At 37.3% G+C, this 17,619-nt stretch overlaps 1 protein-coding gene across 1 annotated transcript in view; it reads left to right on the top strand.

Annotated features, from left to right (window-relative positions):
- The first annotated feature begins 3,289 nt into the window (after nucleotides 1-3,289).
- LOC132376121 (nucleolin-like) overlaps nucleotides 3,290-17,619 on the top strand; it is an 89,263-nt gene continuing 74,933 nt past the window's right edge. The window contains 1 exon segment of the mRNA XM_059941645.1: nucleotides 3,290-3,458. Coding sequence (XP_059797628.1) covers nucleotides 3,290-3,458 — 169 coding nt within the window.

Genomic DNA, 17,619 nt, shown 5'->3' with positions numbered 1-17,619 from the left:
TAATCTCTTGGAGGATGGTTTAAGCAGTACAGAAGTATATGGAAGGCACTCAAATGAAACTGGTCCTTTCTTTAGATAATGATTAAATGTTTTGTCATTTGGAAAAAAGTGGAAATGTAAGCAATAATTCATTAACGTTCAATGTTTCTTTTTTCTTCCTTTAAAATTCCTTATTTCTTGGGAAGAATACAAGACATAATTTTGTACTGTTGAATAAATCCTGGTCGGAGGAACACTTAGAATGATGGCAATCATCTATGTTAATCGGATGAAACTTTGTAAACTCCTCCAACCAGGTTATTGTGGCATCTTTTCTGACTTAGGGAGCCCTTTTCTATGACATAACTTCATTCTCAACATAGCCCTCTAAACTTCCTAATCTTTCTGTCATAAAATAGATCTCACTGAAGCTTAACTATATAATTTCCTAAAACATTTTTTTTTCTGAAGTCATAGAAATAATTTCTGTTCACTGACAGGAAGTAAGTACATTTTTAAAGAGAAAAGATGTACAGCTACTAAACGGCCCAACTGTATTCAAAATAATTCTAGCACTTTTCCACCAGATGGCACCCCCTTTTTGAACTTTGGCAAGAGATTCTGAAGGCTGAGGAAAGCCTCTCTCATTTTAGAAATGGGGTTGGTTCTGGAAAAGATTTTCAGTCAGCGAAATTGAATTAATAAAAAATAATACTTAGACTTTTCTAAGATGCTTCCAAATAAAATGCATGATTAAATAATATGTTTAATTTGGTAAAATTAAATCTATGTAAATAAAGCCAATCCCAGTTTAACCTGAACTCCCCAGGACTTAAGTTCCATTAAGTTTTAATTTTCATATGATCTTTCTAAATGACTCTCATTTTGAGTGCCTCCTTTAACTTTTAAAAAAGCACAGCAACCGAGTATATTTAGCAATTGAGTGTCCCAAATGAAGACTTGACTTAATTTATAAATCAACCATCCACCTGCCCATCAAAATTCCTAGGTAAACACTTTAACATTTTGTTCAAAACCATGGGATTGGTAGTGGGATCTTCCAAGTTAAACAATATGGGGCCAAGTCTACTGGCTGCACACTTCTTCTCCATGTATGTGGCTCTGTCTGAATCTCTGACTAAAGCCTAACACTATCTTTGCTGCTCTTCTGTGGTGACCTTTTCAAGTGGATCAGGGCATGAGATACCTTCCCAGATGTCACCCCAACACAATGTCAGTGGAAAAGCATCTTATTTCACAGTCTTGTATTCACTAAAGACATTACATTTTACTGAATAGGATCCAAATTGGATGACGTCCTTTGTTTTTATTGGAGTTTTGCTCATTGATGATAAACAATCCCGCTGAGAACTCAGGAACAGATCTTCGTCATTTAGAGGGAAAAAGAGCCAGTGGGAGAGATCTATCTAAAAATACACATCTGAGGCTTCAAGGCCAGGCTTCTTGTCCCTCTTGCTTCTCACATGTGTTACATAGCCTATGTCTTGAGGCTGGTAAATTCAGTAAAGTTAATGAAGACTGTCAGGGAGGTGGGAGGGGGCCCAGCACAAGATAAACTGACTTAGATGGAACTAGAAAGGATTATCAGAACTGGTTTCTACGTCACTGGCTTTACACTTGCTTTAAAATGAGACGTTCACATCTTCCCACACTCCCCTACATACGGATGCTCAGCTTGATAATAATATTTTTCTCATCTCTGAATTTGCTCAAGATCAAGGTAAAATTAGTATCTCACCTTATGAGATGAAATTTCAAAAAAGAGAAATGTTAGGTTTTTATCGTGGTATTCTTTCACTAACTATTAAGTTATTTATTTCTTCTAGTATAGTTCATATTTTAGACAAATGTCACATTATTTGATTCCTATAATGAAACTATCAATTGTAATATTTGATAGGTTCAGGGAAGATGTATTTTTGATAAGGTATCTAAAATAATTCTTTAGGAACTTTTATTTGCTTCTGATATGATTGAGCATCTTAATCTGTCCACATGGTTGTCAGATTTAACAAATAAAAGTACAAGATGCCCAGCTAAGTTTGAATTTCAAATAAATAATACATAAGTTTTTAGTATAAGTATACTTCATGCAATATTTGGGACATACTTATATTTTTAAAAACTGTAGTTTATCTGAAATTCAAATTAACTGCGAAATTCAAAATTTCCTATCTTTTGTGTGTCATCTCCACCTAGTAAGTGACTCTTCTAGTGCAGCCTTCCTCCACAGTTTCCACAGCAAGGACTGTGGAAAACCTTCCCCATAGACCCACCCCTCAGGACCTCTCAACCTTTTTACCAGTATCTTACTTTCCAAGTATGGGCTCCTAGTTTTAAGAAATGAACCACTGCAGTTTACTATTCTTGGGAAAATTCCATGCCAACTTCATATGAAATTGAAGAGCCAGTACGATAGAAAGTTGTCAGAGAGGTTCCCGGATTCTCTGAAGGGAGTCTCCTGAAGAAGAGCTTTGCTTTTAGTAGTTTTCCGAACTTCCCTTCACAGTGTTATATTAAACTACCCAGGAACCCCTGGGTTGTGAGTAACCAGACTAACTTTCATTCTGACCATTCATGATCTAGCATGATGGGCATCATATTTTACCTTTGCCTTCTACACCCCATGCCTTGCAATGAGGAATGGCTGTGGAGAATATCAATTCATCACGCAAGTCACAGAGAGTTTGTCTGGGAAGAGTTCTGAAACCAGCTCTGTATTGTTCCTTTTCCTCATTCATGGAGGAGGTAGCATGGGACTTAGGCGTGTATTCAAGGTACATCCTGGTTCTCACAATTGTTTATCTCACTCAGGGTCACCTATAAGCCTTTAAAGAAGTCTTAAAATATAAACCTTTCTTGAGAAACAAGAAAAGAAAACTTGCAGCATTAAAAACCTCCCATATAAGTATATAACTTTGCTTTAGTACATACTAAAAAAATCTGATAGTCAGTTAAGTGTATAGCATTATGTTAGTAGGTATAACTGGGTACACAAACACAGAAAATGAGAATTCTTATCTCACCGAAGTTATAATCTCACAGGAGAGGCTGATATAGGCATATGAATCAGTTAAGCAATGATGCAAAGTCGTATATGAACAAGCGCCAAAGTTGACCGAAGAAAGAACAAATGCACAGCAGTTCATTGAAGTGGGAGATCCATGTAGGCTTGAGTGGACCTTGAGGGATGGGTACCACGAGGATTAAGGAAGGAGGTTAGGAAACAGCATGAAGGAAGGCTGAAAAGGAGCAGGAGCACTTGAGGGCCAAGGAGAACCAGGTATAGATGGAGGAGTGGATCCCTATGGAGGCAAATGTGGAGGTAAATTTACACGCGGAGAATGATGCAATATCAGAGCAGGATGTGGAGTTGGCACTTGGTCCCATAGGTGATGGGGAGCTACTGGAGATTTTTGAATCATGGAATGATATCATGAAAGTGCTTTGGCAACAGTGTAAGCTGGAAAAGAGGGAAAAAATATGGATTTTACACAGTGTTGGTTTGAGGTGCTTGTGCACTTTACCCAGCATTAGTCTAAAAGCGAACAAAAAGATTTCTTAATGCCTGTAAATCAGTAAAGGTAAAAACACAAATGTACACAGAGATGCATATAACATGCATGTAAAGTATAGTCTCTGCTCTCTGCTTCCCAAAGAATTACTCTTCTCTGTGGTACGCAATCCCCAGGAGAAGTTTGTGGAAAGTGGAGTGAATTTCTTTCGTTACCTTTGTTCTTTGACTTAACTGCATGTAGGTTGAGGTGTACATTGTGTTCATTCTGTTTCTTGGTATTCCGTCATCACTATATTGCAAAGGGGGAGAGGTGGGGAACTATAGTCCTTCTTGTGTAGGAATAGTCTTTGATTTTTTTTTGCAGATTCTTCAAGGCTTCATGATCATAGAAAAATTAAAACCAGAAAGAGTGGTGTCCCTTTGTCACATAATTAAAAATAGTCTTTCAAGTGACAAAATTAAATGTTAAAGGAAATTCTAGCCACAGTCAATTCCAGAAAAATTCCTAACGACCTTAGAAATGCAAAACCCATTTGTTGTATGCAAATAGAAAACAAGTTGTCTTTTTTTAAAAAAAACACGCATTTTAGAGAGAAACAAGTAAATCTAACACGGTGAGATGATTTCAACATAAAAAGGAAGTGTCCTGTAAATACCACACAGATTTAAAACTTGGTTCTAACTAGTTTTTCCTGTGTTGTAAGATATAGTTACAGAATCCTGGGAGAAAACAGAATGGGAATAATGTTACTCTTAAAAGGCTTTGATGTTCCAAAACAGATTTCCTGTTACTTTAGTACCTATAACCTGTTTTTATTACTGCTTGCAAGTTAATCTTGATTTTTATTGTCTAAATTCTAAAGTCCTTTGGGCTGTGTCTCTACATGAAATCAAAAATAGAGGATGAAACTGGATTAATTCACATACTTGCCTCAAGTCTCTGATGGACTTTGCTTAATCAAGAAGTCAATCTCTGTATTAGACAGGGTTCTTCAGAGAAGCAGAACCAATAAGATATATTGGTACCAGGGAAACCAACAGTATAAGTCCCAGTCTGAGTCCAGAAGCTGAGAGCCAGGAGCTTTGATGTTGGGAGGGCACAAGATGGATATCTCAGCTCAGGCAGAGAGAGCGGAATTTGCTCTTTTTCTGCCTTTTTGTTCTATTTAGGCCCTCAAGGGATTGGGTGGCACCCACCTGCATTGGTGAGGACTATCTTCTTTACTCAGTCTATTGATTCAAATGCTAATCTCTTCTAGAAACACCCTCATGGACACACCCAGAGATGATGTTTTACCAGCACTCTGGGCATCTCAGTCAAGTCAATACATAAAATTAACCATCACTATCTCTGTGGCCTTAGTGTGTAAGTAGCTAATTAAAATATGGCTCAAATGGTGACCTTTCAGGAGAAATTTAAACATCTCTTCTGCCCCCCAAAAGCATTCAGCTTTATTCAAGATTATATTTGGAAGTGGTGAGGAAGACATTAAAGAGAATCAATTAGTCCAATTTTAATGTACTTACTATTCTGGTAAGTGCTATTGAGACAGGAGATAGATGGGCTCCAGGCTAGGTATTTACAAGTGGCCTCCTGTTTACATTTCTTGGAGCAGGAAAAAGGTGGGCTTCAGGCTGGACACTTACAACTAGCCTCCTGTTTGCATTTCCTGAGACAGGAGGTAGGTGGGCTCCAGGTTCAGCCTTTACAACCAGCCTTCTGTTTGCACTTTGAAATAGAAATAACAACACAAAGAGGATAAATAGCCAGGCTTTGTCTCCTGAGGACACTTTAAGATAACAGTCACAGTCACGGCAGGAACAGAGAGGGGCTAAACCCTGTTTGAGGAAAAGATAAGAGGTCATAGACTTCCCATCCTTGGGGCAAGGGAGACATTGAACATGTGCGGAAAGGCTCCTGGGGGTCCAAAAGGAGGGGGCACCACCCCAGAATAGGTGATGGCAAGGCCCCCCTCATAGGACTCTGGGCTGGAATCCATCTTGGAAAAAAGTTGCACACGCAAGTTGGGGAGGGCCCTAGGGCAGGTCAGGTGTGGGAAAAGAAACCAGATAATTGGCCAAAGGTAAACAAAGACCCGGAAGCACTGCCCTATATACCTGATCTAACCACCTCTTTACTGCGCCCCTCCTCGTTAGGGAGGACGCCCACACCCTTCTCTCTGGGTGTGTATTTCTGCCTTGCTTCTGTCTTAAATAAACAAACTGCTTCTCTGTGTGCTCTCCCACTTGTTGTGTTGTGCCTCTAATAATAAACTTGGTACCTGTTTTTACAGTTTTTGCCTGCTTGAAACATTCTTGCTTTCAAATGGGGGTAAGAGCCAGGGGAATTTTGCTTCTAGCCTCTAGCCCCTGGTGGTCTAGTGGCTAGGATTCCTGGTTTTCATCTGGGCTACCCAGGTCCAATTCCTGGGCAGGGAACTAAGATCTCACTTCAAGCCACCACTCACTGCTGCTGCCTCTCCGAGATCACTATGAAGGAAAATGGTAGCATGCTATTAGACAACCTAAATAGGAGAAAATATATATATGTTTGGGGATTCCCTGAGGAAGTGGTATTTAAGCTGAAACGGAAAGATGGTTAAGGGAAGGAAGATGAGCGAGCAGAAAAGAGAGTATCCCCACAGAGGAAAGTGATTACTGGAGGACCTAAAAAGCAAGATAAAGATGGCACAGGAAGAGAAAGAATGACAGACGAGTGTTGTGGGAGCTCAGAGTATGGTGAGTGATATATTTTTTCGCAATTATTCATTCTCTATCTGCTCTTGGATGCCTCTTCCCCACTGACTTTGGAACTTGGCTATATGACATTCTTTGGGCAATGAGTATTTTTCACGTATAAGTTAAAGCTTTCAATGCACTGGTATGACTTAGCTGGACCTTTTTTTCCCCCCTTCTTTCTGCCTGGATAGATCAGCATGCACTGGATAGGAGCTGACTCCTTTGGCCTTCATCCCCAAACATAAAGACAGGGGTGAGGATCACATTTCTCCCACAGCCCAGACCAGAAATTTAGATGGTCACAGTTGACATGTAACTTAAGTGACAAATTACCCTGTGGGGTTATAAGCCACTGAGACCTTGGGGATTTGTTTGTTAGGCATCATTAATTCAATGAAAGCTGAATGATATTAAGGAAGGAAAACCCAGAGATATATAAAAAGGTCAGACCACGCAGGGACTTTTAGGCAATATTAAGGACTGCTTAATCACAAGAAGTCACTGAAGCAAGGTATTGACATAATCAGAATTTTATTAAAAATAAGAGAGAGAGAGAGAGAGAGAGAAGAAGAATACAAGAAACCTTTGTAGTTTACTGCACTAAGGAAGATTATCTAAAAATTTAAGTACTTAACATTGCCAGACTTTCATTTAAACACTTTACCTGTAATAGCTAATGAAATTCAAATGTATTAACCTTGGCTGAGCCAGGAATCAAACTTCAACAGTCTGGTTTCACTGCCACAGTCAGAGGGATCCAGAGGAGACAGGATGGTGGTTTGAACCAGGGTTGAGCAGAAAGATGGAGAGATTGCGATGGAAGTTGAGAGATACGCACAAAGTAGAAATATCAGGGCTTGATTTTTTGTCTGGCTGTAGGAGATTTCAAAGATGGCTTCCAGATTTGTGAAATGCGTAATACACCAGGAGAGGAGGTACTGGGAGAGGGTGAGTTGGGAGAATCTTAATTCAGATTGTAAGCTGCTTAAGGGTAGAAACTATGTGTTATCAAGATTTTGCCTGTGTGTTATAAAGCCTCAGTGATGACTTAGAAAATAAATGAAACATAGATTTACAAAAGTCTATTTTAAAGTATCACAGGACTTTAGTATAACATTTTCTTAGATGAAGATGAGTTTTTCTTAAGAGTTTCTGTTGATAGAATTCACAAATTTGAATCAGAGAGAACATTCATGTTTGGCATGAGTATTTCTTCCATACACTCAAGGTTAGTGCTTGTGTTGTAATTTTGCATTCCATTGTTACCTCTTTTTATTAGTGGAAAATGCTAATTCCTCAGGTGTAGCCACATGCTATTCAGAAACTTTATTGTCATATTAGAGCAAATTTAATGTGATTCACAGTTTTAACATAGAACAGCATTTGTATTGTAAATTCAGTAGTGAAGAAACAAGCATTTATTCTAAGACTGCTTTGTGCCAACACTGTTTCATTTATTTATTTATTTTTGGCTGCATTGAGTCTTTGTTGCTGCATGCAGTCTTTCTCTAGTTGCGGTGTGCAGGCTTCTCATTGCAGTGGCTTCTCTTTGTTGCGGAGCACGGGCTCTAGGCACGTGAGCTTCAGTAGTTGTGGCATGTGGCCTCAGTAGTTATGGCTCACAGGCTCTAGAGGGCAAGCTCAGTAGTTGTGGTGCATGGGCTTAGTTGCTCCGCGGCATGTGGGGTCTTCCCAGACCAGGGCTTGAACCCGTGTCCCCTGCATTGGCAGGCGGATTCTCAACCACTGCGCCACCAGGGAAGTCACGTGTGCCAACACTATGTTAACAGGTTATAACAAGATTATTTCATTTAGTCCTCACAGCTGTTCTGTCACAAATTATAAGTGTTTTTGCCTTGGCTACAGTTTCTTCCTATTGCATTACATTTCTGGATTTTAACAGTAATTAATTGTGTTTTTTTTTTGAGAAGTCTTTAGTATTTTGTAGCATTTATTATTAAGCATGAATAGTAACTAAAAACTTTCCTTAAATGCATAGATATTAATACAAATACTCTATGCCACACTCCTTTACAGGAGTCCATTAGGAAAGCTGGTGTCTTTCAGAATCAGCACTGCCAAGTTACGCCTTACATTGCAGGGCTCAAGAGACTTGCTGTTCTTACTTTTTAATGACACATACAATCCCTTTGTCTGTCTCTTTCCCCTTCTTGGCTGGAGTTAGGGTCACCTAATTGTCTTCTGCTGAGACACTTAAGCACAGTCTTCAAGCAACATAAGGGCTGTGCAAAGAAAGCCAGAGCCATGGTGCAGTCAGGCCAAAAGGAAATGGAGAATGGAGTAAGACTGATGTAGGAATGTCAGGAAAGAGATACAGTAAGTCCCCTACATACGAACCTTTGAAAGTTGTAAACTTTCAAAGATGCGAACGTGCATTCCATCATCAGGCATGAGTGAAATTGCAGCTTGCCCTCCGTCTCCTGTCTCCTATTGCTGATGATACTCCAGCTCTACCACCTCCCACCTCCTCTCCCTCCTCCAGTCAGTAAGTCTTCTTGCCTGTTCACTCGATGCCAGCCCCTGTATGCCAGCTGTTGTACTGTACTACTGTACTATTCAAGGTACTGTACTGTAAGATTAAAAATGTTTTCTTTATTTGTGGTGTTTGTTTTTTATGTATTATTTGTGTGAAAAGTATTATAAACCTATTACAGTACAGTACTATATAGCTGATTGTGTTGGTTGGGTACCTAGGCTAACTTTGTTGGACTTAACGAACAAATTGGACTCACAAATGCGCTCTCAGACGGAACTCATTCATATGTAGGGGACTTACTGTAGTGATTTGTGTATCCTCTTCTGTCTGAGGTAACTATGTGTGGCTAAGGTGACATATAAAATGTCCAACAACCAGTGTGGTCTAGTTACCTACAATCAGAACAGATGCATCACAAATTAGAACAGAAATCAATCACCAATCACCAAAAAGATATCAATCACAAATAGTCTTTAGGGCCTGCAGGTAACTTCTAGCTGAACATCAGTCTTGGCAGTAATTTTCTAAGTGTGGTGAGCATGAGTTGTTGGGTTTTTTTTAGATTTTTTATTTAATTTTAATTTAATTTAATTTTATTTTTTTGGCCACCCATGTGGCATGTGTGATCTTAGTTTCCCTACCAGGGATCGAACCTGTGACCCCTGCATTGGAAGCATGGAGTCTTAACCACTGGACCGCTAGGGAAGTCCCGAGCATGAATTTTAAGAAGGCTTGGGCTGCCTGTACTATATAAAATTATGTACTTATTTGTCTCGATAATAGGAAGTAATTGATTTGAAAAGGAATACAGTGGTATGTTTTAACAGTCAAATGTTTTACCCTCAATAAAGGTATTTATTAATAAAAATTAATATTTGCATTATCCCAGGAACTTGTGTGTATTTATTTAGTACCCTGTGATTTATAAAGCACTTCCAAGTCTGCAGTCTTACAAGACTCCTGAGAGGTGGATGGAGAAGGTGGGAGATGAATAGAGAAGTTAAATATTTGTCCAAGACCAGATGGCTAATATGCAGAGTAGTCATAATGAGACATGACTTTTAGAAACATGTGAAATTGTGAAAATTAACTATTGTATTTCTTATAAAAACATTGAATGGCTTCTGAACTGCCTAAGGAAGCTCAAAATTATAATGAAAATAAGTAGTAACTAATTTTTTTCTTGGGAAATAGTGAAATAAGGTAAGTTCTGGCATTGTTGTGTTTGTGCTTATGAAAATAAACAGAAGAGCACATATTTATTAGCCTCTCAAGACAATTGATCTTAATTCTGTGAAAAATCTATTTCTATCTATTGTCCAGCTGTTGATTTCTAAATATCGTTCTCCAGTAAAATGAACCAGGTATCCTTGGAGAAATCACCTATTCTAGAGCTAAGACAGAAAAAATACAAGATCAGTCTGGGCCATTTCACAGTGCCAGAAAGAAAAGAATTGGGGGAAAAAACTCAGAAAACAACAACAATAAGAAAGAAAAAAACAGAAACAACAGGATGGGGGCATGTTCAAGGGACACCAGGAACAATCTGAAAGCGTTCCTAATGGTCAAAGCTGGAACAATTCAAGAAACAGAAGTAGAATTAGATTATAATAGAAAATAGAAAATAATATCCACAAGTCCATATTAAATAACCCATTATTGAATAAATAAATTAGAACAAAAAGACAAATCTTCCTTACATAAAAATTCCAAATAATATATGTGCATAATCCTCTCTCCAGGAGAAGGAATTTACCACCCCTTCCCCGGTTTGAGTGTGGGCTAGAGTTAGTGGCTTACTTCCAAAGAACAGTGTATGAAAAGGGGAAAAATAGTAACTTTACAGTGAAGAAAACTGGCAAACACCATTTTAATCAAGTGATCAGGGTTAACCTCACTGGTGTTAAGCCATGTTCATATCATGGACCCCCCGATACCTTTTGATAAAAAAGCACTTTATCTTTTATTAAATCTTTCTAAAAACTTATAATCTCAGTCTAATTATGAGAAAAACATTATACAGACCCAAACTGAACTGCATTCTATAAAATATCTGACAGAATTCCTCAAAACAGTTGAGGTCATGAAAAACAAAGATCAAGAATCTGTCGTAGATCACAGGAGCCTAATTTGAGACATGACAAATAAATGTATTATGGGATCCTAGACTGGATCAGAACTGGAACAGAACTTGGACATTAAGGGAAAAACTGGTGAAACCTGTATACATTCTGAAGTTGAGATAATAATTTTAAAAATGTAAAAATGTTGGTTTCTTAGTTTTGCCAAATGTGCCATGGTAAAATAAGGTGATACATTAGGAGAAACTGAAACCCGGGCGTATGGGAACTCTGTGCTATCTTTGCAACCCTTCCATAAATCTAAAATTATTCCAAAATAAAAAAGCTTATTGAAAATAAACTACTCAGAACGTCCTTGTGTACACGTGGGTCTACGTATGTATCTGTATATGTAGGTACGCATAAATGTCAATCAGTAGAGCTGAGCACTTTACTGACAATTCTATAATATTGAGTAATAGTGACAACTATTTTTATCTTAGCGCTTGTATTACACTTTGGCTATTTTTGGTATGTGTTCATAAGCCAACATGGCATGGCTTGTGTGTGCATGCTGTCATGCTCACACATATCTTTACGTATGTTTTTTTTCATTCAGCTCTGAAATGAAAGTGTGGAAAATGACCAATTTTTTGAACATTAAGGAACCTTCTATCCAGGGACAAGAGCCAATGGGCAGCCAGAGCACATACTTGCTTTTATTTACTGTGATGATTAAAGGGATTCATTTTTCTAAAAGATCAGCCTCTGTATCCAGTGCTCATTCTGGTGGGAATCAAAAGTCTTCTGGGAGTCATAATGGATAGGACAGGATTACTGTCTTTCAGCAGCAGTGAAGCATCAGATCAAAGTTTTTACACTCCTCTAGAGCCCTCAAACCTCATCCAGTTTTGTCTCTGGTGATGGTCAAATAGTGAAGTCATTATAATGGCAAAGAGTATCTCTTGCTCAATGTAAAATAGCTTGGCATGTATCACCTTTCTGTAGTGATGTTAATGGGATGAATAAAAAAAAATTGTGAAAGTAGAACTGGCTATTTAGTGAAATAAGAAGAGAAATGTGGAAGACCAGTATTTTCTGCACAGCTTTGTTGTTCATCAAATTCAATTTGGTATCCTTGGAGGCAAGAGCAAGAAAGATGTACAGGTTTTCCCTGCTATCTGAAAGTAGAGCATTCCTATAAAGCCTTTTGTAAGCTGAGAAGGCATAAAGTGAAGAAGCAATTACCTTAACATACATCTTGCTAATGGACACACAGAATAAATCAAGATAAAGCACAGACGCTCACAGACACAGTTCAAAGCTCTGGCGGCTTGATGCTGAGATGCTGTATGTATTGATGGCTCCTGGGGAAGGAACTTGGCGGTGCCATTCTGGCTACTGGGCTGTGTGCGGCTCAGTGCAGAGCAAACGATGAATGTGATTTTCCCTTTTCACCTTTTTTTTTTTTTGGTTTTACTTGTTTATTACTTTTATTATTTTTTTAACGTTTTTATTGGAGTATAATTGCCTTACAATGGTGTGTTAGTTTCTGCTTTATAACAAAGTGAATCAGTTATACATATACATATGTTCCCATATCTCTTCCCTCTTGCATCTCCCTCCCTCCCATCCTCCCTATCCCACCCCTCTAGCTGGTCACAAAGCACCGAGCTGATCTCCCTGTGCTATGTGACTGCTTCCCACTAGCTATCTGTTTTACATTTGGTAGTGTATATATGTTCATGCCACTCTCTCACTTTGTCCCAGCTTACCCTTCCCCTTCCCCATGTCCTCAAGTCCATTCTCTAGTATGTCTGCATCTTTATTCCCATCTTGCCCCTAGGTTCTTCATGACCATTTTTTTTTTTTTTTAGATTCCATATATATGTGTTAGCATACTGTATTTGTTTTTCTCTTTCTGACTTACTTCACTCTGTATGACAGAATCTAGGTCCATCCACCTCACTATAAATAACTCAATTTTGTTTCTTTTTATGGCTGAGTAATATTCCATTGTATATATGAGTCACATCTTCTTTATCCATTCATCTGTTGATGGACACTTAGGTTGCTTCCACAGCCACTATGAAGAACAGTATGGAGGTTCCTTAAAAAACTAAAAATAGAACTACCTTTTCACCTTTTTAAGTAAAAGTGAAAATCCTCTTCAGATTTCTTTTGGTTAGTGAAAACAGGCGCCACTGTAGGTTTTCATAAAAGTGAAGGGGCATAAAGCAAACTTTTGAAAACCGAAGGATACCTATATTCATTCCTTAATGTTGAACTTATCAGTTTGGTTTTTTTTTTAATATTTATTTACTTTCCTTTTTTTTTTTTTTTTGGCCGCGTTTTTTTGTCTTAGCTGAAGCACATGGGACCTTTGTTGAGGCATGCGGGATCTTTTCATTACAGCGCATGGTCCACTCGGGCTTCTCTCTAGTTGTGGCATGCAGGATTTCTCTCTCTCTAGTTATGGTGCGTGGGCTTAGTTATCCCCTGGCATGTGGGATCATAATTCCCCGACCAGGGATCGAACCCACGTCTCCTGCATTGGAAGGCGGATTTTTTACTGCTGAACCACCAGGGAAGTCCCTATCAGTTTATTAATAACATCATCAGTGCAGGGCTTTTATAGCTCTACACTAAGCTGGCCTGATATGAGGAAGCTATTCATCCATTTTTCATGTATAAATAATTTCAAAATGACTTAATCTTTTGGTTTATATTCCCAGATTTTCTCAGTCAATTCCCCTGTCTTTCAGGCTGTGTTCCTAATATGCCAAATAAAATAGTAAATTCAGTGAAAAAAAACCACCAAAACTCCAACATATTCATCCTGTTGTTGGGTGTTGTTTTGACAATATGACTTGATGGATGATGGGTCTTATTCCAATCTGAGTAGTTGTGTAGACATAGCCTCTTATCCTGCCAAAAGACAGTTTGGGGAATTTTTTCTTGACTCAAATGATTTGCCAGTATCTGCAATGTAGATATAGACAACATCTTCATAATGCCAGGCTTCTAGATAACGATTGAAAAATCCACTCTAAGCATCCTAGAATTTGGAAATTTCCTGACAGTAAGTTGCCTTTTTTCAGTTTATATTCAATAATTTTGTATTGATTAAATGTTCACACATATTTATGTAAACTTTTAGGCAAAATAAAACTGTGAAATAACCTTACTTTCTTAAAATGGAATAACCAATGTTTTTAATATATAGAAATTAAAGTATTAAAATCCATCATCACATCTAAAATACTTTTCAAGTGGTAAATCTATCCCTAAACCATGAAGGGATGTATTCCTAATTGTGAATTATTAGGTCTAAATAGGTTACTAACAAAAATATTAAGATTAGTAGCTTTTGATTTCTGGTTTTACATATTTTTACATATTTCCTCAAATTTTACAGTATTTTACATATTTGCTCAGAAAATTATAAAATCAAATACAATAAGATCTCTTCAATTTTTTAAGAAAAACTATTATTTGGTAAGAAATAACTTCTCTGAAGAATATTAACTTATTTCCTGAGGATATGTTAGGCAGTTCTTAGTGCTTTTTTCATTTCCTCCTGTTGGGCTATGGACTTTCAAACCTGATCCTTGACCCTTGAAATTGAAAGCTGTTTCTTATCCACGTTGCCTGAACTTAGTACCTGCTGAGATTTGTGGGACAATGTTTTAGTGAGGAAACTGTGCACAGGTTGGGGTCTTCCACACAGAACTCTGGGGAAAGTGCCCACTCTCCTTAGCTGAGTGGAACCACAGCAATAAACCTTCGGGGGTAAGAATAATGGAGAAGGGATAGAATGGAAATTTCCAAGACTTTGCTAGCAATAAAATGTTTTAACAAGGACGTTTTCCAGAGTTATCTGATTCTTGGGTGTAATAAATCCTCTGCTAGGAGTCTGTGGAAAATGGTCTACAGTAGTAAGGGTTTGCGTTAATGGGTTCTGGAACAGAGGTGACAAAATGTTCTCTCTTTCTGTCTCTCTCTCTCTTTTTTGTTTGTCCCAAGTGTAATCTTTGGTCAGAATTCCTGCTCCCAACTTCACCTCTGAGTCTGTTTTGAGAGTGGGCTTAGTAAAAAATGTAATTTTTTTTTTGGCTTGCCTTTTTGTCTGATAGAGAGATCTTAAGGTGAATAATTTTTGGGCAGTTTCACTTGAGCAAGGTAATGTTTCTTTCACTTTTTTCAGGTATTATTCTTTACTACCTCAAAATCCATGTGATTCTTTTTCTAGAAATTGTTTTTCAAAAATAAAAAGAGATCATGCCAAGAATCTTGTAAAGTCATGTCTGAGGAATTCAAATGCAAGTGTCTTGATTCCAGCTCCTTGGGAATATGAGTAAGAGGAAGAAAAAAGGATGAGTCAATTCTGCCACCCAAAAAACTGAAAACTACTGAATATTTTGCAAAACAGCAGACGTCATTAAAATTTCTGAGAATATGTAATAGAATATACATGCTCTGGTTTTCAAAGTAATATGCATTCATTGTATTTATTTAGAAAATAAAGGATAAGAAAAAGAAGAAACTATTCAATCAAAACCTCACAGAGATAAAGAATATTAATATGTTAGACCTTTAAAAAACTTTTTTCCATGAAATTCTTTAATAGTTTCTGAAAATTCTTTTTCTTTTAGAAAATCTTTTGGTTCCTTTTGAACATTACATTAATTTTTTTTCACAAAATTCTTTCCATACTTAAATCTTTAAAATCCTAGAAGAAAAATAATCTTAAGGTAATTTTATGTATTTTGCTTTTTAAAAGTAAATCAAATGCTCTTTTTTTTTTCTTTTTGTACTGTTATCTTTGGTTTAGTGCTTCTTTGTGAGTGATACTTGATTTATTTCTCTTAAAGGTCAACTTCTTAAGGAGGAAGTCTACCTAAATTTTTCTAAATCATGCTATTTCTTTAGACATAGGATTTTAAATCTCAACCCAATCTTCATAATCTCAACCCAATCTTTATAATAAACTCAGAGTTAAGAAGTCAAGATTCTGTGGCATTTGTCTTTTTAAAAGGGAGACAATGATGGATCAAGTTAACACTGATTAAAATAAAATGGGAACTCTTTGAATTCTGCACGTTCTTAGTCAAGATTATTCCATGGGCTTCAGTATGTTTTGTAAAATCATCCTGAATCTTAGACTTAGTTGGAGTTTTTCTCATCAGTATGAAGAATCATTGATCGAAGACATCTACTCATTTTTCTCTTGGGTAAGGGGAGGGGCAAAGTGCTCTTGAGTCCAGTGTTTTGGTCCAGTTATCATTAGTTTTTTCAGTGACCACATATTGAACTTCTAATTGCAGCCAACTCTCTCAAAATAGTTGTTTTGGGTTACAAAGGGAAATAAAATGAGGGTACATGAGTCATTCTACATTCTTTCAAATGACTAGCACAACAATTTTCCTAAGGAAGGGCAGTAGGGTCATGTTCATCTTGAAAGGATACACCTTAAATAATTGAATAATACAGTGAAACTACAATAAAAGATGATGCATACATTTCCATTTAAACAGGGATTCTACCTGTGTCCTCTTTTATAGCTAAGATCCACCAGCCAAGCAGCAGAAGTTCTGGAGTTTACTGGACACCCCTGAGAAATACAGCTGTCATCAACAGCTTGAGGCTTCTGTACCTGAAATACAGCTGCTAGCTGTCATCTAGAAGCAGGAGTTTTTAGGGTGGAATTAGGTGAAAGAAGACAGTGCTTATGAAGAGGGCCAGAAAGAGGTTCCCCTTGAAAAAGATGTGAAAAATTTGGGTCCAGGAGTAATCAGATTTATTGGAAATGCTTATTCAGGAGCCTGGTGAACCAAGCCAGAGCCTGCCCCCTTCAAGTCTCTGAAGAACTAGCCCTTAAGGGAGAGGCAATCTTGAGCTCAAGAAGTTCTCTTTCTACACAGGCTCAAAATATGCTGTGCAGGGCAGCCAATGGGTAGCTTCATATTAATAATTATCAGCCTCAGTTGATGTTGTTACTTATGTGAATTATAATTGGATATAGCAATTACAAAAGAGCAATAAAATTTCAGAGTCATGAATTGATTAGAAAAAAGAAGTAAAAAAAAACCCAAAATAATGAAGCCCATTTTATATTGTTTCCCTACAAAAGAAATGCAATCAAAAGAAAGGAAGTGTGGTTGAAAAGTGCCTTGTTTAAGTATATACAGACTAGGTGTTTCCTATATTAGATGAAAATAGGTGTATATTCCACTTTCTATTACCCGAGAAAAATCAGACACATCTTTTCCCAAAGAAAGAAAAGGTTAGACAATGGGATAGGCTAAAACCCATAGTATTATAAATTAGATTTTTATTTTGATATCAGTAATTTTTTTAAAAGGAAAAGGGAGAGCAATAAGGCTGATCTTTTCTCCTATGTATGAAATAAGCTTTCCCGTGCAATTCGTCATAGCTTTGAAAAGTTGAAAACTTTTTGTTTTTAAATATACTTGGCAAAATTCTGCTCAAACCTAATAATAATAAGAAACCATCTTTTTTCCTACTGGACAGCTGTTAGCCATTAAAATAATGGACTTTGAACTTTAATCTTTAAATCATGTGCAAATATTTATATATCTGCAAATTAGGAAAAATATTTTCCCAACACTGCTTAACAAAAACGTTTAATCTCTGCGTTATTCTTATATTATTGTAACATTTCAGGTGTCTCTTAAGAGACAGTTTAAGCTTCCAGCTTACAGTAATATTAACTGTGTCCAGCCAAAATCTGAAGTAGCTTAGTGGCTACCGATTACTTAGTCAAAGCTGAATACTATGCATTT

This window comes from Balaenoptera ricei, chromosome 12, assembly GCF_028023285.1.
Source record: "Balaenoptera ricei isolate mBalRic1 chromosome 12, mBalRic1.hap2, whole genome shotgun sequence".
In the NCBI taxonomy this organism is placed as follows: Eukaryota; Metazoa; Chordata; class Mammalia; order Artiodactyla; family Balaenopteridae; genus Balaenoptera; species Balaenoptera ricei.
This window is presented reverse-complemented; position numbering and strand designations above follow the sequence as displayed.